The sequence below is a fragment of the Heptranchias perlo genome, chromosome 2, assembly GCF_035084215.1.
Source record: "Heptranchias perlo isolate sHepPer1 chromosome 2, sHepPer1.hap1, whole genome shotgun sequence".
Classification (NCBI taxonomy): Eukaryota; Metazoa; Chordata; class Chondrichthyes; order Hexanchiformes; family Hexanchidae; genus Heptranchias; species Heptranchias perlo.
In genome coordinates, this window is record NC_090326.1 from 111,508,945 (window position 1) to 111,530,865 (window position 21,921).

Here is a 21,921-nt window from a genome sequence, read left to right on the forward strand (position 1 = left end):
ATGCTAGCCCTCTGCAAGAGCAATCCAGCTAGTCCCACTCCCTGTGGCCCTGCAATCTTTTTACTTTCAGGTACTTATCCAGTTCCCCTTTGAAGGCCATGATTGAATCTGCCTCCACCACCCCCTCGGGCAGTGCGTTCCAGATCCTAACCACTCACTGTGTAAAAAGGTTTTCCCTCAAGTCACCTTTGGTTCTTTTGCCAATCACCTTAAATCTATGCCCTCTGGTTCTTGACCCTTCCACCAATGGGAACAGTTTCTCTCTTTCTATTCTGTCTAGACCCCCTCATGATTTTAAATACCTCTATCAAATCTCCTTCTCTGTTCTAAGGAGAACAACCCCAGCTTCTCCAGTCTATCCACGTAACTAAAGTCCCTCTTCCCTGGAATCATTCTAGTAAATCTCTTCTGCACCCTCTCTTAGGCCTTCACATCTTCCCTAAAGTGCCGTGCCCAGAACTGGACACAATACTCCAGTTGTGGCTGAACCAGTGTTTTATAAAGGTTCATCGTGACTTCCATACTTTTGTACTCTATGCCTCTATTTATAAAGCCCAGGATCCCGTATGCTTTTTTAACCACTTTCTCAACCTGCCCTGCCACCTTCAACGATTTGTGCACATAAACCCCCAGATCTCTGTTCCTGTACCCCTTTTAGAATTGTGCCCTCTAGTTTACATTGCCTCTCCTCATTCTTCCTACCGAAATGTAACTTCGCATTTTTCTGCTTTAAATTTCATCTGCCACGTGTCTGCCCATTCCACCAGCCTGTCTATATCCTCTTGAATGCTATCACTATCCTCCTCACTGTTCACTACCCTTCCAAGTTAGGTTAGACAGACTGGGACTTTTTTCCCTGGAGAGTAGGAGGTTAAGGGGTGATCTTATAGAAGTCTATAAAATAATGAGGGGCATAGATAAGGTAGATAGTCAAAATCTTTTCCCAAAGGTAGGGGAGTCTATAACGAGGGGGCATAGATTTAAGGTGAGAGGGGAGAGATACAAAAGGGTCCAGAGGGGCAATTTTTTCACTCAAAGGGTGGTGAGTGTCTGGAACGAGCTGCCAGAGGCAGTAGTAGAGGCGGGTACAATTTTGTCATCTGCAAATTTTGAAATTGTGCCCTGTACACCCAAGTCAAAGTCATTAATATATATCAAGAAAAGCAGTGGTCCCAGCACCGACCTCTGGGGAACGCTAACTTTGATGACCAGCCTATTATGCGGCACTTTATCAAATGCCTTTTGGAAGTCTATATACACCACATCAACTGCATTGCCCTCATCAACCCTCTCTGTTACCTCATCAAAAAAACTCAATCAAGTTGGTTAAACACGATTTGCCTTTAACATATTCGTGCTGGCTTTCCTTAATTAATCCACACTTGTCCAAGTGACTTAATTTTGTCCCGGATTATTGTTTCTAAAAGTTTCCCCACTACCGAAGTTAAACTGACTGGCCTGTAGTTGCTGGGTTTATTCTTACTCTGGGTGCAGAGTGCAGAATACCTCCGTGCAGATCTCTGCACTTCAATTCTGGATTCTTGCACATCCCCGATTTTAATCACTCTGCCATTGGGGGCCGTGCCATCAGATGCCAAGCCCCTAAGCTCTGGAATTCCCTCCCTAAACCTTTCTGCCTCTCTCTCCTCCTTTAAGACATTCCCTAAAACCTACCTTGCCTGTCTTAATATCTCTTTATGTAGCTCGGTGTCAAATTTTGTTTAACGCTCCTGTGAAGCACCTTGGGACGTTTTGCTACTTTAAAGGCGCTATATAAATGCAAGTTGTTCTTCTAGTGTCCTGGCCAATGTTTGTCCCTCAACCATCACCACTAAAGCAGATTATCTGGTCATTTAATTCATTGCTGTTGGACTTTGGCTGCTGCATTTTCCCACATTACAACAATGACTGCATTACAAAGGTACTTTGTTGGGACATCCTGAGGTGGTGAAAATTAGTGAAACAGCCTCTTTAAAAGAAAGGCCATATCAGAGATATTGACCAGGATGGAAGAAATAAAGGTTTTTTTCTGAGGACAAGGGCATCAAAAGTGATGGAGATGAGTGAGTGGTTCAGCAGATCCAACAGCTGCAGAAATATTGTGGAGAATGGAGGCCCAAAGACTAGATAGTTGGAAGTTTGAAATTACAGTTGTAAGTGACTTGGGGGAGAGTTTTTTTCCAGGGACAAGTACAAAAGGAAGTAGGTTTGGAAGGGATGTGATGAGTGGTGAGAGACACAAGGATGTGGTCGGAGATGAGCTAGCCTTAAAATTAGCCGAGGGACTCTTAATTCTTGATACCAATGAAATTAAAGATGCATTAATAGATGTGTAGAACCAGGAACACTGTTCTATGTGCCATAGGCTCCACTGTGCCTCTGAATTTGATGAATAGTTCTTAATTCAGAGGCCATCGGTCTGAATCGTAGAATCATAGAAATTTACGGCAAAGAAGGAGGCCATTTGGCCCATCGTGCCTGTGCCAGCCAAAAAAGGGCCATCCAGCCTAATCCCAATTTCCAGCTTTTGGTCCGTAGCCTTGTAGCCTGCAACACTTCAAGTGCATATCCAAGTAGTTTTTAAATGTGATGAGGGTTTCTGCCTCTACCACCCTTTCAGAGAGTGAGAGAAAAAACAGGGAATTACAGATCAGTTAGCCTAACATCAGTAGTGGGGAAAATGCTAGAGTCTACTATAAAAGATGTGATAACAGAACACTTGGAGGGCATTAACGGGATTGGACAAAGTCGGCATGGGTTTATGAAAGGGAAATCATGCTTAACAAATCTGCTGGAGTTTTTTGAGGATGTAACTAGTAGAATAGATAGGGGAGAACCAGTGGATGTGGTGTACTTGGATTTTCAGAAGGCTTTTGATAAGGTCCCACACAAGAGGTTAGTGTGCAAAATTAAAGCACATGGGATTGGGGGGAATATACTGGCATGGATTGAGAATTGGTTGACAGACAGGAAACAGAGAGTAGGAATAAACGGGTCTTTTCCCGGGTGGCAGGCAGTGACTAGTTGGGTACCGCAGGGATCAGTGCTTGGGCCCCAGCTAGTCACAATATCTATCAATGATTTGGATGAGGGAACTAAATGTAACATTTCCAAGTTTGCAGACGACACAAAGCTGGGGTGGAATGTGAGCTGTGAGGAGGATGCAAAGAGGCTCCAATGTGATTTAGACAAATTGTGTGAGTGGGCAAGAACATGGCAGATGCAGAATAACATGGATAAATGTGAGGTTATCCACTTTGGTTGTAAAAACAGAAAGGCAGATTATTATCTGAATGGTGATAGATTGGGAAAAGGGGAGGTGCAACGAGACCTGGGTGTCCTTGTACACCAGTCGCTGAAAGCGAGCATTCAGGTGCAGCAAGCAGTTAGGAAGGCGAACAGTATGTTGGCCTTCATTGCAAGAGGATTTGAGTACAGTACCAGGGATGTCTTATTGCAGTTATACAGGGCCTTGGTGAGACCACATCTGGAGTATTGTGTGCAGTTTTGGTCTCCTTATCTGAGGAAGGATGTCCTTGCCATGGAGGAAGTGCAACAAAGGTTTACCAGACTGATTCCTGGGATGGCAGGACTGATGTATGAGGAGAGATTGGGTCGACCAGGCCTAAATTCACTGGAGTTTAGAAGAATGAGAGCTGATCTCATCGAAACATATAAAATTCTAACAGGACTAGACAGACTAGATGCAGGGAGGATGTTCCCGATGGCTGGGGAGTCCAGAACCAGGGTCCCAGTCTCAGGATACAGGGTATGCCATTTAGAACCGAGATGAGGAGAAATTTCTTCACTCAGAGGGTGGTGAACCTGTGGAATTCTCTACCACAGAAGGCAGTGGAGGCCAAGTCTTTAGATGTATTCAAGATGGAGATAGATATATTTCTTAATGCTAAAGGGATCAAGGAATATGGGAAAAAAACGGGAACAGGGTTCTGAGTTAGACGATCAGCCATGATCATTTTGAATGGTGGAGCAGGGCCGAATGGCCTACTCTTGCTCCTATTTTCTATGTTTCTATGAGTTCCAGACCCCACCACCCTCTGGGTGAAAAAATTTCTCCTCAACTCCCCTCTAATCCTCTATCTATCACTTTAAATCTGTACCCCCTGGTTTTTGACTTCTTTGCTAACGGAAATAGGTCCTTCCTATCCACTCTATCTAGGCCCTTCATAATTTTATACACCTCAATTAAATCACCCCTTAACCTCCTCTGTTCCAAAGAAAACAACCCCAGCCTATCCAATCTTTCCTCATGGCTAAAATTCTCCAGTCCTGGCAACATCCTCGTAAATCTCCTCTGTACCCTCTCTAGTGCAATCACATCTTTCCTGTAATGTGGTGACCAGAACTGTACGCAGTACTCTAGCTGTGGCCTAACTAGTGTTTTATACAGTTCTGGCAAAACCTCCCTTCTCTTATATTCTATGCCTCAGCTAATAAAGGCAAGTATCCCGTGTGCCGCCTTAACCACATTATCTACCTGTCCTGCTACCTTCAGGGATCTGTGGACATGCACTCCAAGGTCCCTCACTTCCTCTACACTTCAGTGTCCTCCCATTTATTGTGTTCTCCTTTGCCTTGTTTGCCCTCCCCAAATGAATTAACTCACACTTTTGCGGATTGAATTCCATTTGCCACTTTTTTGCCCACCTAACCAGTCCATTGATATCTTCCTGCAGTCTACAGCTTTCCTCCTCACTATCAACCACACAGCCAACTTTTGTATCATCTGCAAACTTTTTAATCAAGCCCCCTACATTTAAGTCCAAATCATTAATATATACTACAAAAAGCAATGGACCTAATACTGAGCCCTGCAGAACCCCACCGGAAACAGCCTTCCAGGTCACAAAAACACCCGTTGTCCATTACCCTTTGCTTCCTGCCACTGAGCCAATTCCGGATACAACTTGCCACTTTTCCTTGGATCCCATGGGCTTTTACTTTTCTGACCAGTCTGTCATGTAGGACCTTGTCAAAAGCCTTGCTAAAATCCATGTAGACTACATCAAACGCATTACCCTCATCGACCCTCCCTATTCTCAAAAAATTCAATCAGGTTAGTCAGACACGACCTTCCCTTAACAAATCCTTGCTGACTGTCCTTGATTAATGCGTGACTTTTTATGTGACGATTAATACTGTCCCTCAGAATCAATTCCAGTAATTTGCCCCCAACTGAGGTTAGGCTGACTGGCCTGTAATTACTTGGTCTATCACTTTTCCCTCTTTTTAAACAATGGTACAACGTTAGCAGTCCTCCAGCACCACACTTGTAGCCAGAGAGGATTGGAAAATGATGATCAGAGCATCCACTATTTCCTCCCGTGTTTCTCTTAACAGCCTGGGATACATTTCATCCGGGCCTGCCAATTGATCTACTTTCAAAGATGCTAAGCCCTTTAATACTTCCTCTTTCACTGTTTATCCCATCCAATATTTCACACTCCTCCTCCTTAACTACAATGTCTGCATCGTCCTCCTCTTTTATGAAGACAGACACAAAATACTCATTAAGAACCATATGCACGTCATCTACCTCCACACAAAGGTTACCTTTGTTCACTAATGGCCCTACTCTTTCCTTAATTATCCTCTTGCTCTTTATGTATTTATAAAACATCTTTGGGTTTTCCTTGATTTTACTTGCCAATATTTTTTCATGCCCTCTCTTCAAATTCCTTATTTCCTTTTTAATTTCACTCCTGCATTTTCTATACTCTTCTAGGCTTTCTGTAGTATTAAGCTCTCGGTGTCTGACATAAACTTCCCTTTTTTGCCTTATCTTACCCTGTATGTTCCTTAACATCCAGAGGGCTCTAGATTTGGGAGTCCCACCCTTTTTCTTTGTGGGAACATATTTGCTCTGAACCTTCACTATCTCTCCCTTGAATGCCTCCCGCTGCTCTGACATTGATTTACCTTCAAGTAGCTGTTTCCAGTCCACTTTTGCTTAGTAAAATTGACCTTTCCCCAATTGAGAATTTTTATTCCTGGTCTACCTTTGTTCTTTTCCATAACTATGCTAAATCTAACTGAATTCTGATCACTACCACCAAAATGCTCTCCCACTGATACCCCTTCCACCTGCCCAACTTCATTCCCTAAAACTAAGTCCAGAACTGCCCCCTCTCTTGTTGGGCTTGCTACGTACTGGCTAAAAAAGTTCTCCTGAATGTATTTTAAGAATTCTGCGCCCTCTGTACCTTTTGTACTGATTGTATTCCAGTTAATATTAGGGTAGGTTAAATCCCCTACTATTACTGCCCTATTGTTTTTGAACTTCTCAGAAATTTGCCTACATATTTGCTGTTCTATCTCCAGCTGACTGTTTGGGGGTCTATAGTACATTCCCAGAAGTGTGATTGCCCCTTTTTTGTTCTTCTGTTCAACCCATATGGCCTCATTTGATGATCCTTCTAACATATCATCCCTCCTCACAGCTGTAGTTGCTTCTTTAACCAATATTGCGACCCCCCCACCCAACTTCTTTTTAAACCCCCTCTCTATCTCGTCTGAAACCTGTAACCAGGAATGTTGAGCTGCCATTCCTGCCCCTCTTTAAGCCATGTTTCAATAATAACTATGATATAATACTTCTACGTGTCCATCTGTGCCCTCAGCTCATCTGCCTTATTCACTAGACTCCTTGCATTGAAGTATATACCATTAAGCACTGCGAAACTTCTTTGTTGTCTATTTCCTAGCCTTTGTTTTCTCTACCTTCCAAACTCGCTTACTAATTTTCTGCTTTCCATTTCCAGCTGAAGTATATACTGGACACTATTCTCAGTGGGTTAAATCTTGAGTTGGCTTTCTTGGCATGGAGCTTCACTCATTAGGTGGGCCACAAATTGGGTGTGTTGATCTCTGCACATGATTGTCCAATTTGTTCCCCTATCAAGCAAGATTCTGTGCTAGGAGTGCTACCTTATAAAAGTGAAGTTGAACTCTGTGAGATTGATATCAGAATTGCATTGCTCATAAACGGCATTGCATTGTGAAGTCTACAACAGGCTGTTTCATTGAAAAGTCTGTCACATTATCAGACTCCATAAGAAATGTGTACTAAAGAGGATATTTTAACCCCTTGTAGACTGGCTCTACCTTGAAGCTTTTCAGTACTAGCTTGCTGTGTCTTACTCCTTCTTTGTATTATATTGCTTATAAATAAATCTATTATTTTAGCATGAGCATAATGGCCTGACAGGGTGATAGTTACCAACATTTAGAGAAGACCAGAGAATGTGGTAGGTATCCTACTTAATCTCTAGATTATTATACCATAATTGAAGGAGTAATGGTTAGTCCCATGTCTTACTAGCTCACTGATGGAGGGGATGCATTGGAGGTTAGGGGCCTGCAGTTGCTTTCAGTGCCCCTAGGGGAGGTGAAGAACTAACAGTAGTTCTGATTACCATCCAGTGATCCTGCTGGAACCGAGTCTCGCACCATATAATAGACTTGTTAGCAAAATTAAAGCCCATGGGATTTAAGGGACAGTAGCAGCATGGATACAAAATTGGCTCAGGACAGAAAGCAGAGAGTAGTGGTGAATGGTTGTTTTTCAGACTGGAGGGAAGTATACAGTGGTGTTCCCCAGGGGTCAGTATTAGGAATACTGATCTATTTGATATAAATGAACTGGACTTGGGTATATGGGGTATAATTTCAAAGTTTGCAAATGACACAAAACTTAGAAATGTGGTAAACAATGAGGATAGTAATGGACATCAGGAGGACACATACAGACTGGTAAAGTGGGCAGACAAGTGGCAGATGCAATTTAATGCAGAGAAGTGTGAAGTGATACATTTTGGTAGGAAGAATGAAGCGAGGCAATATAAACTAAATGGTACAATTTTAAAGGGGGTGCAGGAACAGCGAGACCTTGAGGTGTATGTACACAAAACTTTGAAGGTGACAGGATATGTTAGGAAGACTGTTGAAAAAGCATATGGGATCTTTGGCTTTATTAATAGAAGCACAGAGTACAAAAGCAAGAAAGTTATGCTAAACCTGGGCACTGCACTTTAGGAAGGATGTCAAGGCATTAGAGAGGGTGCAGAAGAGATTTACTATATTGGTGCCAGGGATGAGGGATTTCAGTTATATGGAGAGATTGGAGAAGCTGGGGTTGTTCTCCTTAGAGCAGAGAAGGTTAAGAGGAGATTTGATGGAGGTGTTCAAAATCATGAACGGTTTTGATAGAATAAATAAGGAGAAACTGTTTCCAGTGGCAGAGGGATGGTAATCGGAGGATACAGATTTACAGTGATTGGCAAAAGATCCAGAGGCGACATGAGGAAAACATTTTTTACGCAGCAAGTTGTTATGATCTGGAATGCACTGCCTAAAAAGGGTGGTGGAAGCAGATTCAATAGTAATTTTTAAAAGGGAATTGGATAAGCACTTGAAGGGAAAGAATTTGCAAGGCTATGGGGAAAGAGTAGGGGTGCGGGGCTAATTGGATAGCTCTATCAAAGAGCCGGCACACGCATGATGGGCTGAATGGCCTCCTTCTGTTCTGTATCTTTCTATGATTCTAGTGATTATCTGTTGTCTCTGTAGAACTACATTACATGTTTTTTTTTTCTTAGGTGTGACCGTTTGGGAACTAATGACATTTGGCTCTAAGCCCTACGATGGAATTCCTGCCTGTGAAATCCCATCTATCTTGGAGAAGGGCGAACGGTTGCCACAACCTCCGATCTGTACAATTGATGTGTACATGATCATGGTTAAATGTAAGTTGTTTATAGGAATATTTTAGTAATATCTAACCTGGATTTTTTTTGTTTCCCCAATACTGCAGTTTGAAAATGCACTGCCTAGTCTGAAAACAAGCTCTATAGACCAGGAAGACTCTAAGTTTATCCCTGGTATTTGATGAGTTAACTGATCTCAACTGGGGTGATGCCAGGGTTACTATAAATAGCCTCAGTGCCCCAAGATTCCTGCTTCTAATAGCTAACTAGTGAGTCGTCCAGGAAAGTGCATTTGTATGGAAATAGTCTGTTCCAATGCCAAATAGACTGCTAACCCTCCCTATCTAGGTTCATGTATGAAGAATGGCCACTTAGGTAAGATCCTAAAGAGTGACAGTGCCTGCAGAGATCATGCCCCAGCATGAATTAATGCTTTGAAGAGAGGTTGTCCAAAAATTGTTTGGGAGGTGCAGGGAAAATTGGGGAGAATAATATGAAAACGTCTTTTTTTTAGTCCCTGTATATGTGCTCTATTTACCATGATTTTCAAAAGTTTATCAATCTGTTCCTGTATTAATGCACTTTATGAGCAGTCTCTCAAAAAAGCAAGCTGCATTGCATTATTTGATTTAATTAGTTCTTATTTAATGATGTTTGAGGAAAACAGCTCCTGCCTGCTGTCTTTTTGAATATAATTAATAAAATCCAAAAAAATGATAATCCCCTCGTGTCTGTGCAATACTAAATCGTGATAAATGAATAATTACCTTGCCAGAATTGAAGCATTTGTGTTTGATGGCGCATTCACACTACAAGTTTAATGTCAGGGCAAAGTGGATTTGGCTTCGCACCAATGCTTAATCAGGTGTGTAGGCCCGAACTGACACTGAAGTGGAGTGAGACGACCTACTCCAGAGAATCTCATTCTTCTTCACTCTCTGTCAGGTTAAGCCCTGCCTCCATTTATTACTATTATTGCTATTGACACTACCTTTTATAGTGTGAATGTGCAATAAATCTCAAAATCTATAGCCAGCTTTTTAAAAAAAAAAATTTGTGTTCATACCTTCGTGCTTTTGATCGCTCGTGAAACTAAATGAAGAAGCTTAATTATTTTACAAGTTATAATTTTTTTTTTACAGGTAAATAGTTAGTGGAAGGAGATTGGCCTGTGCTGGAATAATGGATTTGTTGTGCTGAACAATGAAAATCCCCAAATAATTGAACATTTTCTATTGGAATTGGGATTATACAAGTATTGTGCTCAGATTAGGAGTTTTATCCAGTGAAATTTGATTTATTAGATTGGGATTATGCACTTTCATCAGTGGCTTCAGAGTGAAATGTCTCCTTTGTGAATTAGGTTGGATGATTGATGCAGAAAGTCGGCCTAGATTCCGTGAGCTGACTTCAGAATTCTCCCGAATGGCCCGAGATCCACCACGCTACCTTGTAATTCAGGTAAGGGACTTTTAAACCAGAGATCTCTGATGGTAACAAAGAAAACTATTGATTGTGTTGTTGCTTTAAAGGGGCATTCTCCTTAAGTATTTCCACCATGCAAACGGGAGCTTCCAGAATGTGAACTGTCTGCACAAGCAAACAAAGTGGCAAGTGGGTTCTGACCATCATTATATATCATGCCATTGAAAAGCTTGGTTTGATCTCTGTATAGAAACTTCTACGTCAAGATTGTACAATGTAAACAATTCAAAAAGAGTGCTATTGGAAAGGTGCTGATGTCTTGATCGTTTGTTGCTATATTATTAACTGTTATAATCTGCAAGTTCTACCACTGAGTCAATGATGCACCTTTAAAACTTTCTAAAATGTTCCAAATAAAGCAAAGGCATTTTTTGAAGCTGGTAAGCATGAGATTCCATAGTGTTAATTGCCTGTCCATGCTAACAAAGTAGCAAATGGATACTCACAATCTTTATATATCATACTATTGGAGGTTTTAGTGTGTATAGTTGCCAATCCCTCCTCATAAAGTTTGTTCCCCTTAAAACTAGCAAAGCCTCCAATGCTATTTGCCGTGGCAACTATTTTAATTTGCATAAACTGGCACCCACTTATGTAAGCACATCATTGATGAACAGATGACTTCAGAGACATACTAGTAGACACATCTATAGGGGCTACTCAACATGGCATTTGGTGGTAATTCCATTTATCAAACTAAGATCTTGGGCTCAAAAGTTCTCTCTTTTCATATTAGCTTCTTGTACTCGAGGCTGACTGGTAATGTGTCCAAGCCTGTAGCCTGTTTTTTATTTATGTGATGGTACTTCGGGAGTCATCAGAATTACTTAACGTTTGCAGAATTGAAGGCATTGTAACTGAGATGTGATTGATTTTGGTGAATTGTGTGTGCTTGAGACCCCTAGCTTTTCAAAATGCAAAGTTTACTTGTTTAGAGAGAGAGAATAGGGCCACTGTTGAGGAGCACCAGTTAATGATTCTGACCAGAATGCACCCAAATATACAACTGGGAGTGGGAAACATGTGCAGGAGATTGGAAAGTTTTCATGTAAATTAGTTGTAATGCTTATGAGAGACAAAATTGTTCAGCGAGCATGTCACTCAGGAATTTCATTGATGACCTGATTTGTCTAGTTCTGATTTTGCCTGTATACATCCAAAAAAAGACTTGCATTTATACAGTGCTGTTCGCAACCTCAGGACGTCTCAAAGTGCTTTACAGCTGATTAAGTACTTTTGAAGTGTAGTCACTGTTGTAATGTAGGAAACGCAGCAACCAATTTGCGCACAGCAGGGTCCCACAAACAGTAATGTGACAACGACCAGATAATCTGTTTTTTAGTGTTGGTTAAGGGATAAATATTGGCCAGGACACTGGGGATAACTCCCTTGCTCTTCTTCGAAATAGTGCCATGGAATCTTTTGCATCCACCTGAGAGGGCAGACAGGGCCTCTGTTAAATGTCTCATCTGAAAGATGGCACCTCTGACAGTGCAGTACTCCCTGAGTACTACACTGGAGTGTCAGCCTAGATTTTGTGCCTAGATTAATAGGTGGGTTATTTTCGAAACTGCACCAAGATTGGAACAACATCACAAAAAGTGATTTTTAGGTGCATCTTTTTGGAAATCAAAATTTAAAAATGTCTTTTTACCTTCAAAGATTGTGTATTATACTTTTGAATCTCTGTTTTATTTTCATATATAAAGCATGATTTCTAATTGTGACGTGATTAGGAATGAAGTTTTAATAGCCTGATTGTTCTGCTAGGGTGATGATCGTATGCATCTACCAAGTCCAACTGACTCAAGATTTTATCGCACCATAATGGAGGAAGAAGATATGGAAAATATCGTGGATGTTGATGAATACCTTGTTCCTCATCCAGGATTCTTCAACAGTCCTTCCACTTCAAGGACACCGTTATGTACATCAGTGGTGAGTTTCTCAATTTATTAATCAATTTCACAACATCCTTTTTGCATGTATATCACTATTGCATATAATCTAATGCCTAGACCAGGAACTGTTTCTTAAAACAAGTGTATATTATTTTTCTGTGCTAACTGCAGATTTTTTTTAAAAATTACAAACATCTGAAACTTAATTCCATTTGATTTTGTTACAAAAGACAATTATAGACATAATAAGCTTTACCTGGTGTGTGGAATTGTAAAGCTTCATTGTCTCTCTTTTTCCATGTCCCTGCAGCACATCTTAGTCTGAATTGTTGGGAAAAATATGCAGATGCTTTCTCCAATCCCTTTATTATGTTATTGCTGTTAATATTTATGTATTGTCATTTGGAACTTAACTCAGTGTTAAGCTGTTTAAGTCCCCAATCTAAATTGCCAACTACAGCCTGAAATTTTGACAGGTAATGGACCCTTTATTAAACTTTATGGTTCAGTGGTTTAATATTCTGGCTATAAACCTTCAGTTTTATTGCCATATTTGTATTGCTCTTTCATTCTCAATAGACCGTTCTACTGATGTGAATGTCCCTAACTTGACATTATCTTTTCAACCTCATGATATCTAGTAGATCATTTCATGTGAAAAGGGGAGTAATAACTTGGGCAATAACATTTAATGTTTATGATTTAGAACCTTTGTACATTAAATTTTAAGAATGAGCACATTAGATGTCAGAATTTAATAAGCATGACGTAGATTGGCAGTAACTTTAGGAGTTTCTCATTCATGATGGTGAGGTAGTTAGACATGGATTACAGTCCCATGATTCATATCATTGGCCTGCGGTTTAGTTTGATGATCTATATTAAACTCTGATATTGATAATCCTGGGCACCATGGTATGATGTTTTGATTTATCACATTACTTTACACGCTATGATGCTTCATTTCGGCAAAGAAAAACAGGATTCTAATTTAGCATAATCTAGTAATTGAAAGCATCTTACCACAAGAGAGTTTTGAATGGTCTGTCTCCTTTCTATGTCACCAATGTTTCTTCCAGTCACTAATCTTCTACTTGCGATTTTTGCCAACAGAGTATGACCAGCAATAATTCATCAACATTGATCAGCAGAAATGGCGTAAGTAGAAAAGCAAAATCATGCTTTCAATTTCTTGTGTTCTGCGGTAAATATCGGCACAGATTTTTTAAAAATTCAGCAATAGTTGCACTTTGTTAAATCAATAGAAAATTTAACTACACAAGATCTCATTAGTCTAGCAACATTCAGTACTTAACCAGGCTTTTTGTACTCTGCCAACCAAATCAATTAATTCAGACAGATTTAAACTGAGATGCAAGAAAATCAGTTTTCTCAATAGGCAAGTAGATGAGCAGTTGTATTCTTACTGTCATTCATTGTGGATGTTTCAATGCAAGATTTTTAGTTAAAGGCTTGTCTCTCTCTTTCCCCGCCCCCCCCACCCCCTGCGTTCTTTCCCCGCCCCCCCCACCCCCGCGTTCTTTCCCCGCCCCCCCCCACCCCCCGCGTTCTATCCCCGCCCCCCCCGCGTTCTATCCCCGCCCCCCCCACCCCCCGCGTTCTTTCCACGCCCCCCCCACCCCCCGCGTTCTTTCCCCGCCCCCCCCACCCCCCGCGTTCTATCCCCGCCCCTCCCGCGTTCTATCCCCGCCCCCCCCACCCCCCGCGTTCCAGAAAGTAGCTGTGGCATGGTACCAGACCCCCAGCAAAAGTCAGTGGCCTAGAAATTCGATGCACCTAAGCATCCAATATGGCAGGCAGGGCCGCAAGCTCATTACTTGCGGAGGTGCGCCATATTGGTAAAGGCAGAAAAAGAGGCATCCAGGGCCCATGCCTGAATCAAGGGCTTTGCATGTGCGAATAGAGGTATAATGCCGGGTTGAGGCCTCCTTTGCAAAATTGGACTGCCACGAGTGCAGTTGGCGCAGGGCCGGCTGCGTTCAGTAAAATGTGGCCTATGTCCGGCCTGACTAACGGTCCTTAAAGGGGCAGCTGGAAGTCACTACCAAAAAGGTAGATTTTTTTTTGTAATATACTTACCTGAATGTGGAGCCAGGAGGAGCAGGAGTGCTCTCGAACATGTCGCCTCCAATCGCCCCCTCCCTCTCCTGATTGCCTCCTTTCTCTCCCGATCGCCCCCCCCACCCCGTGCTCCCAATACCTACTGTAAAACCACTGCCGGGGATGGCCCATAATCGAAATCCTCTTTGCCGACGAAGTGCCTGGGGACATCCAGCAGGCGTCTGCAGCTCATCGGCCTCATGTGAATGAGGCCCAAGGCCCATTATCGGGTGGACCATTCCAGTGCAGGGAACAATTTCTAGGCCAGTGTCTTCAGAAGAGAAGCAGAGGAAATTAGAATGAATTTTTGAAAAAACAAAATTTAGCGTGCAGTAAATAGCACCATTCGGATGATTTATTTCTTGCATTCCCTGTATTTGGGGGAACCCAGCAGTTGTAACACTTGGTTCACCTCTTTGAAATAAATTCAGAAACAATAAAAATGGCTTTTGTACATTTTTTCTGTGCTGAATTGATTTGTTTCTATTTTAATGAAATATAAGCTGGTAGCCTCTTACAAACCATTGTTCTTGTACTTTTATAAATCAGCATTGGAAAGAAAAAATGACCCTTTATCAGCTCCAACCTTTAACTGGTCAGAGGAGCAGCTTTCATTATTCATCCAGACAGTGTCTCTAACACTTCAGAGATGCAGTGTTGCTATTTCTGTGATGTTTGGGTTGCTATATTAATGAAGTTTTATTAAAGTGGCGCTGATCAATGATACTGTTCTAAGATCTTTGCTTGTTATTAACAGAATCTGTTCAACAGCAATCTACGGCTTTGGCAGCACAGGAAGAATGTGTGTGTTTTAACGTGATGTTTATCATTGTGTTCCTCTGCACATCACTCGAATCTTAATGTTAACAATGCTATTCGATCTAAAACTAAAGCACTAGGATTCCCACTCTTGATCACTATCCGATTACCTCTGCTAGAAACTGCGCAAGTGTGAATACCTGGCTGTGCTGTGATGCTCACTACAGTTGATTAGACTGTGAGTGGTGACAAGTTAAATTCATACAAGAAGAATGGCCATTTGGGTGAGGTATCTGTGGAACTGTATCTCAGCAGAACACTGTGCCTTCAGGAAAAGAGGGGAGAATATATCTGGGGAAAATGCTTGCATTATTCGCCAGTTGTCCCCTCTCATGACATAGAACAGGTGCCAGGGAGTTCTCCTGAACTCCTAAGTTTGCCTTAACTTCAGCAGCAGATCGGCAGAAACCTTGTCTTCACGTCCATCTGGAGTTTCCACCGATCGGGAGAACCGCCAAGGAAATTCCCAGCAATTAGTCTTTTACAGCTGTGAAACTAATTCAGATCATTTGATTAAACTCTTAACAGCTCAGCTAGGTTTCCATTTTAACTGCAGTGCATGGTTAAGGAGAGGCAAATAATAAAGTTCATCACTGAACTGCACCAAATATTTTTAAACTATACCCAGTTTTACTGTGTGTAAAGCAATACAGGAACTTGTTCCCTTTGTCAATTTTGTTTCTTTGAGGTTAGCTTAGGGAGAAGAAGATTGTTTGAAGTTGTGTTCAAATGAATATAAAATATGCTGTACCATGCAGAAGAGGAGCTGAAAATGTGACTTTGTAATTCATTCTAACATGGCCAGTATCTTCCACAAATTTAAAATTCTAGTTGTGAAAGGAACTAATCTGTTAATTTTTCTTCCCTTTTTTTATTGTTAATTGTGCAGCATCAAGGCATTCCTAAGAGAGAAGACAGTGAAATTTTACGCTATAGCTCTGATCCGACAATCCTCCTTGATGACGACATAAATGGATGTTTCCAACCTGCCCCAGGTTTGTGCAACTAATATAACAATATTGTTCTCATTTGGTACTTGAACTAAATTATAAGTAATGAATAAAATTTGTGACTTACACTGGTTTCATACCATTGTTTTATAACATTGCCAGCTTGCTACATTGGGGAAATGCAGTGTCTTGGTGTACTTTGCAATTAGTTTTTTTTTGATTCATGGTACTCAATCGGTCGCTTACTTTAGTAGAAAATACCTTAGTTGAACTATTTATCAGGATATGATGTGATTTTTAAAAAAAATTATGGCCTCTATATTAATCCCCCCATGATGGGCGAGAGGAGGACAAAGGAGGGGGTGTGGTGAGGGGGGGTTAAACCCTAAAAACTGGAAACGCGTCCCCAACCTGCTGTGGAGAGGAGGGACACCTCATTATCATATTTAATGAGGCTCCCACAGTGGAATTGGGAACCTGATTTAAATTTAACTGCTGCCGAGCGGATTTCCCAGGGCTCGGGAAACCCTGCAGTGAAAGAGCTGCGAGAGCTTCCAGCTCCACAAGGGTAAGTGCTTTTAATAGCACTCCTCGTGGGCTAGGAGGAGCATGAGTGCTCCCCACCCCGGCACTTCAAGGAAGCCTTTGGCCTCCCTTCTGTCGATCGCGGCCTCTCTAGCACTTGCCGCGATCGGTGACCTCCTTCCCCGCGCCCCCCAGCCCCAATCTTCAGCCTGCCCCGCGATCGTGGCCGACCCCCACCCCAACTGAAGCCTGCTCCGCTATCGCGATTGCCAGGGACCCCCGGCTGCAGCCTCCTGTCGCTGGTTTTCCCAGCTGGCAGCCAGTCAGCCTCTCAATTTGGCCGGCTGCCAGGCAGGAAACAGAAGAAAAAAATTATGACGATGTCCTGCCGTTAAAATCATCAGGTGCTCCATGTCCCCGTCCTTGCTGGGTTTCCCCCGAACCCTTCCCGCCTCCCCATAAATATCGGGGCCTAAATGTTTGTCAAGCTGTCATGTCTCATTGATAGGACATGAAAATAATTTCAGAAGACATCATTTGGCAAAACTAACATGTTTCTCTCACCTGGCACAGGCTCGATGGGCCGAATGGCCTCCTTCTGTGCTGTAACCATTCTATGATTCTATGGTCACATTTATGTCACAAGCGGAGCTGAATGTTATTTTCTGTGACTGGTTTTGCTAATGTGTTTTCTTTTTTGTTTTATAGAATATGTCAATCAAATTAAGAGGAGCCCACTTCCTAATCATTTGATAAGCCCAGTCTCTGATATGGAAAACCCAGCTTACCAGGAGCTTTTCATTCCTCTCAACAAGAATGGCAGGGGTCCTGCTATTGATTCTCAGTATTTAAACTCGTTCACTAATGCAGTGGATAAGCCAGAGTATGTGAATGCCTCCCAACCCATCAGCAAAGCGGGCCTCGGGCATCCAAATCACTGGGACCAGACAAAAACTCGCAATGTAAGCCTGGACAATCCTGAATACCAGCAGAATCTTTTTCCTAAACGTACAAAGATGAACGGTCACGTTATTAATGCTGCAGCAGAGAATCCAGAGTACCTTGGTGTTGCAGTGCCACCCAGAGGTCAGATAAACTCTACGGTATGACATGGTCCAGCAGACTAGCTGGTGACCAAATCGCGCTGGTGACTTTCAGATGCAGCTATGCTGTGGTACTGGTTATGAATATTCCTATGTGGGGGGGGGGGGGGGGTGGGAAAGAGATGAATTGTGAATATTTCCTCCTAACTAAAACAAGTCATTAAGATGTTACTGGTGATGGAACTTTACTCTGACACTTTAAATTAGGTTTAAACAACCTGGAAATGAAATAGATTGTAGTTTTACTTCAGTAGCATTCCAGTTTGACTTTTTTTAAATCACTAAATTACATATTACATGTGTAGATAATGTCTAATGTTTGAGGTAGAATCAATAGTAGCCCAGATTTCAGACACTGGCCTGCAGCATCATATCATGTTTCACAATGTCCCCCTCCATATAGCTGAAAGCATTCTTCTCACTGTCACAACAGCTGCATATTTAGAACATGCAAGCAATTCATCCTTTTTAAAACTGATATAAATGTTTTCTTAGTATTTCAAAGCAAACATTAAATACAGTATCCAAGCAATATGTGTGGTTATGTGGTATAAATCCTAATATCCTGGTAAACTGGGCCCTAGAATCGTGCTGTACTGGCTATCATTATGTGAAATGAAAAGATGGCCAAAATGTTAAGTGAACGTAGCACCAGTGATGTGTTTCCCATAATGTTACACAAGCTTACGAAAGACAGTATTCCTCCTGTTGATTTGCTTAGACTGTCTTTTCAGACTGCCACTAATCCTATGGCACTGCAGTGTCCATTCAAATGTTTCTTATTATGTTTCAATGTGCTTGCCCTATTACTTTTCTTTCATTGAAACATGGGTTAAACAGGCAATCTGATTGAGTGTCTCAATTTGCTTTGTCCAAAACAACCCAATTCTCACCTATAACTGTGATTAAGTGCAGCATGACTTTAATCTTCTCCTAGTTTAGCCCTCACTCGAACATACCTTCTCCACCCTTTCCTGCCCCAGAAAAAACAACTATTCTTGTAGCCTGCTTTTGCTTAACCCAATCTTACAATGCTTAAGTTTGCTCCTTTCCATTCCTCATTCCAAAATCATGATTGGGGGTAGGGTTCTGAAATGCAGCAGTTGATTATAATTGATTATCATCGAGATGTGACTTAATTAATTAATAGATAAAAAGCAAAATACTGCAGATGCTGGAAATCTGAAATAAAAACAGAGAATGCTGGAAACACACAGAATTGGAGAGAGGAAAGTACGATTAACATTTCAGGTCTTGTGACCCTTCATCGGAATCTCAATCTCTCTCTTTCTCTCTCTCTCTCTCACCCCACAGATGCTGCCTGACCTAATGAGTGTTTCCAGCAATTTCTGTTTTTATTCGTAGATATCTATTTTTACAATATAATATGACTAATCTGCAAGGTGTAGTTTTAGATCTAAATATAAGGAGCTTAAATTTCATATGATGAATCTACCTATTTTTTCAAACCAACTCATCATTTATTTTACCACTGATTCAATGTGATACATTCTTTCTCAAGCTTCACATTTGAGTATCATTTTTGATCTTTTTCCCCTCAAAGAACTTAAATTGCAGGCCAAGATTCTATTCCCATTCTGATGCCACAGGCTAGCATTAGTACCACATTGTTTGGCACTAAGAAAATGAGCTAGTCTTCTCAAAGTATTGTATTCTATCAATATTTTTATCATCGCACTGACTTTGGCCCAGTAATGCTAATCACACCAGCATTATGCTGTTGCAGCTGAGTCACTGCACTCCTACACCCCAACCCCACTTTTCCTTTATCTTTTGTCAGTAACAGAAACTATTAAGGGCTCTTGTCACTTATGAGACAAAGGATCTAAACTTCATTGGTACCATTTTCTTAAAATTTATCATCACTGAATTCTGTAGCAATTCCTCCCTAGCACTTCACTATGAAAATGACAGCAGCCTATAAGTGTAAGTAAACAGACACTTAAAATAGCAGCATGGGGCAGAGTGAATTTGACCTTTTTTTCCCATGTCAGGCATGCATCAGAATACTAATTGCAATAATCAAATGTGTCCGTTATTTTTATTTTTCCTTGACAAATTAGAAACCAATTTAAGCACATTTGTTAATATGAGCAGGAAGAAATCTCCTTTAATTTGCAACACTTGTTAAATGATTCTTAATGAATAACAGGGACATGCACGATGGCCCAAATGGCCTCCTTCTGTGCTGTATCATTCTATGATTAATGAACAGTGAGACTAATGATCCTAACCATTTTCAAGATCAACAAAAATTTCAAATAGTGGTGCCAGATTTATTATTAGAAATTGTCAGAATTTAACGTATTTAAATTTGAACAAATTTGAATCTTGAGCCTCAGTAAGCTTTTCTACCCGTTCTCTCCCAAGACTCCATTGCCATCAGGCGCCTGCCCTGTCTACCAAGATCCGCCAGCAACCTCTGCTAATTCCCGTTTGCCAACTAACTATCTACATCCTCCCATTCATTTTGTTTTCCAGATCCAAATTATCCTATAAAGTGTTACTCAAACTCTCCGCTTTAACTGAAATCTCAATTGCATTCTAATCCTCCAAATAATTTTTTCTGTCTCTATCCAACAGAGGATATTCTGGTTCTGGATAAGAAAAAGCTACATGTAAAAACTTAATTCCCATCCAGCCTCTGTGCTTACCATTCTTGGTAGATTTGCATCAAAGCTGAAATTTATTTTCTTCTCTATAATCATCTTTTCGATCATTGCCTACCATCTTGCATCTGAGAGGACAGGCAAACAAACTACTGCCATTGCTTCTTGTAACCAACTGCTAGGAGGTGCCACACACCTCGCAGTTGTGACACTCTCCTCCAATTTACCACCCCCTCCCTTGCAAGATGTCACACCTTCCTTTGAACATGACTCAAATTGGAACTGAGCGGAATGAGGATTAATGTCTCACCTGTCCCTGCTCTGTAGCACTGTGTTCATCGGCGCCAATGCACTGCTCAAAGCTGAACTTTCTTTCGTGGGGTTTCTAATTTCTGGCATTATCTTCAGTTATTCCTAACAAATTCCAAATGATGACCATTAATGCACTACTCGTTTGTGTTGATAATTTTGATTAAGGTATGGTAACATTTGTGAAGTGTGGAAGATGGTTGAGTTATGTGGATGAAGGGAAATGGAAATTAGGATAACTTGCGTTTTAACAATATGGATAGTATCTCCTTTTATAAATTATGTACATTTTTGCAGGCAAATGTTGCTGAGATTTAGTAATTTTAAAAAAAAACTAAAGAATTTTTGAAGCATTATTTGTATAAAAATGAAATCCAGTCTTTTTATGTGGTGTATTGATAATAAGAAATCATTATATGCTATATGTATATTGAGTCCAATACAAGGAAAATGTAACGTATGCCACAGTGTAAACATTTTTAATCACTTGTCAAATATTTTGATTGCTTCTTCAAGACAAGTCAAACATTTAAGATTTTAAGCACATTAACTTTAATGAAGATATTCGACAGTTTTATTTGATTTAACTGAAAGCATTTGACTCTGCACAGTTACTTAAAGCAATAGGTTATTCTGGTCTTTCTATAGATAGAAATTATCATGAATCACTGCCAATCCATTACCACCTGTATTTACCATTTTACAGGCTTTTGGCCTAAAAACCGAATACATGCTGTAATTACAAGACAGTTTTTTTTTTGTATGTGAATATTTTACTAAATTTGATTTCTTTTCCATAGAAATATAAAACCACTGGTGCATGATACTTTATGAAATAAAAGATTTGTGAAACATCGTGAGCTCAGCATTGTTTGATTTTTTTTTTGGTTACTGTTTGATTTTGTTAGGATTTTTGTGGTTGCAGATCAAGCTATTTTTAATTAGCAACTACTATAATTAAGAAACCTAGGGGAGTATATACTGAAACAGGTTGAGGGGAAATCTAATTGTGTTCAAAATGATGAGTTTAAGGAGGTAAATAATGAAACATTATTTTACATGGAAATTAAGACTGATGGGTCTGTCCTTGTCTGTTTGGTCATCTATTTAGAAAATGTAGGTCACATTAGCCTGTTTCTAATCTACAATGACCTAATCTGATCTTAGTGTCCATTGACTTCCTCATGATGATTGTCAGTACCTCACAGATCTCCTCCCTCGTCTCTCCATCTATCCCTGGGGATTTGTTTGTTTTGAACCCATTTAGCCTGCCTAGGACTTCCATATCATTTATAATGATATAATTGATTTTATGGGATATCTGTATTTGGGGAGGGCATCTTGTCCATGCC

At 40.8% G+C, this 21,921-nt stretch overlaps 1 protein-coding gene across 2 annotated transcripts in view; it reads left to right on the forward strand.

Annotated features, from left to right (window-relative positions):
* egfra (epidermal growth factor receptor a (erythroblastic leukemia viral (v-erb-b) oncogene homolog, avian)) overlaps window positions 1–21,424 on the forward strand; it is a 279,179-nt gene extending 257,755 nt beyond the window's left edge. For both annotated transcript variants that reach the window (XM_068005749.1, XM_068005757.1), the window contains exons 23-28: window positions 8,619–8,765; window positions 10,090–10,187; window positions 11,982–12,149; window positions 13,226–13,270; window positions 15,942–16,047; window positions 17,236–21,424. In XM_068005749.1, the coding sequence (XP_067861850.1) occupies window positions 8,619–8,765; window positions 10,090–10,187; window positions 11,982–12,149; window positions 13,226–13,270; window positions 15,942–16,047; window positions 17,236–17,636 (965 nt within the window). In that variant the 3' untranslated portion in view covers window positions 17,637–21,424. The remainder of the gene's footprint in view (window positions 1–8,618; window positions 8,766–10,089; window positions 10,188–11,981; window positions 12,150–13,225; window positions 13,271–15,941; window positions 16,048–17,235) is intronic.
* The last annotated feature ends 497 nt before the right edge of the window (window positions 21,425–21,921 follow it).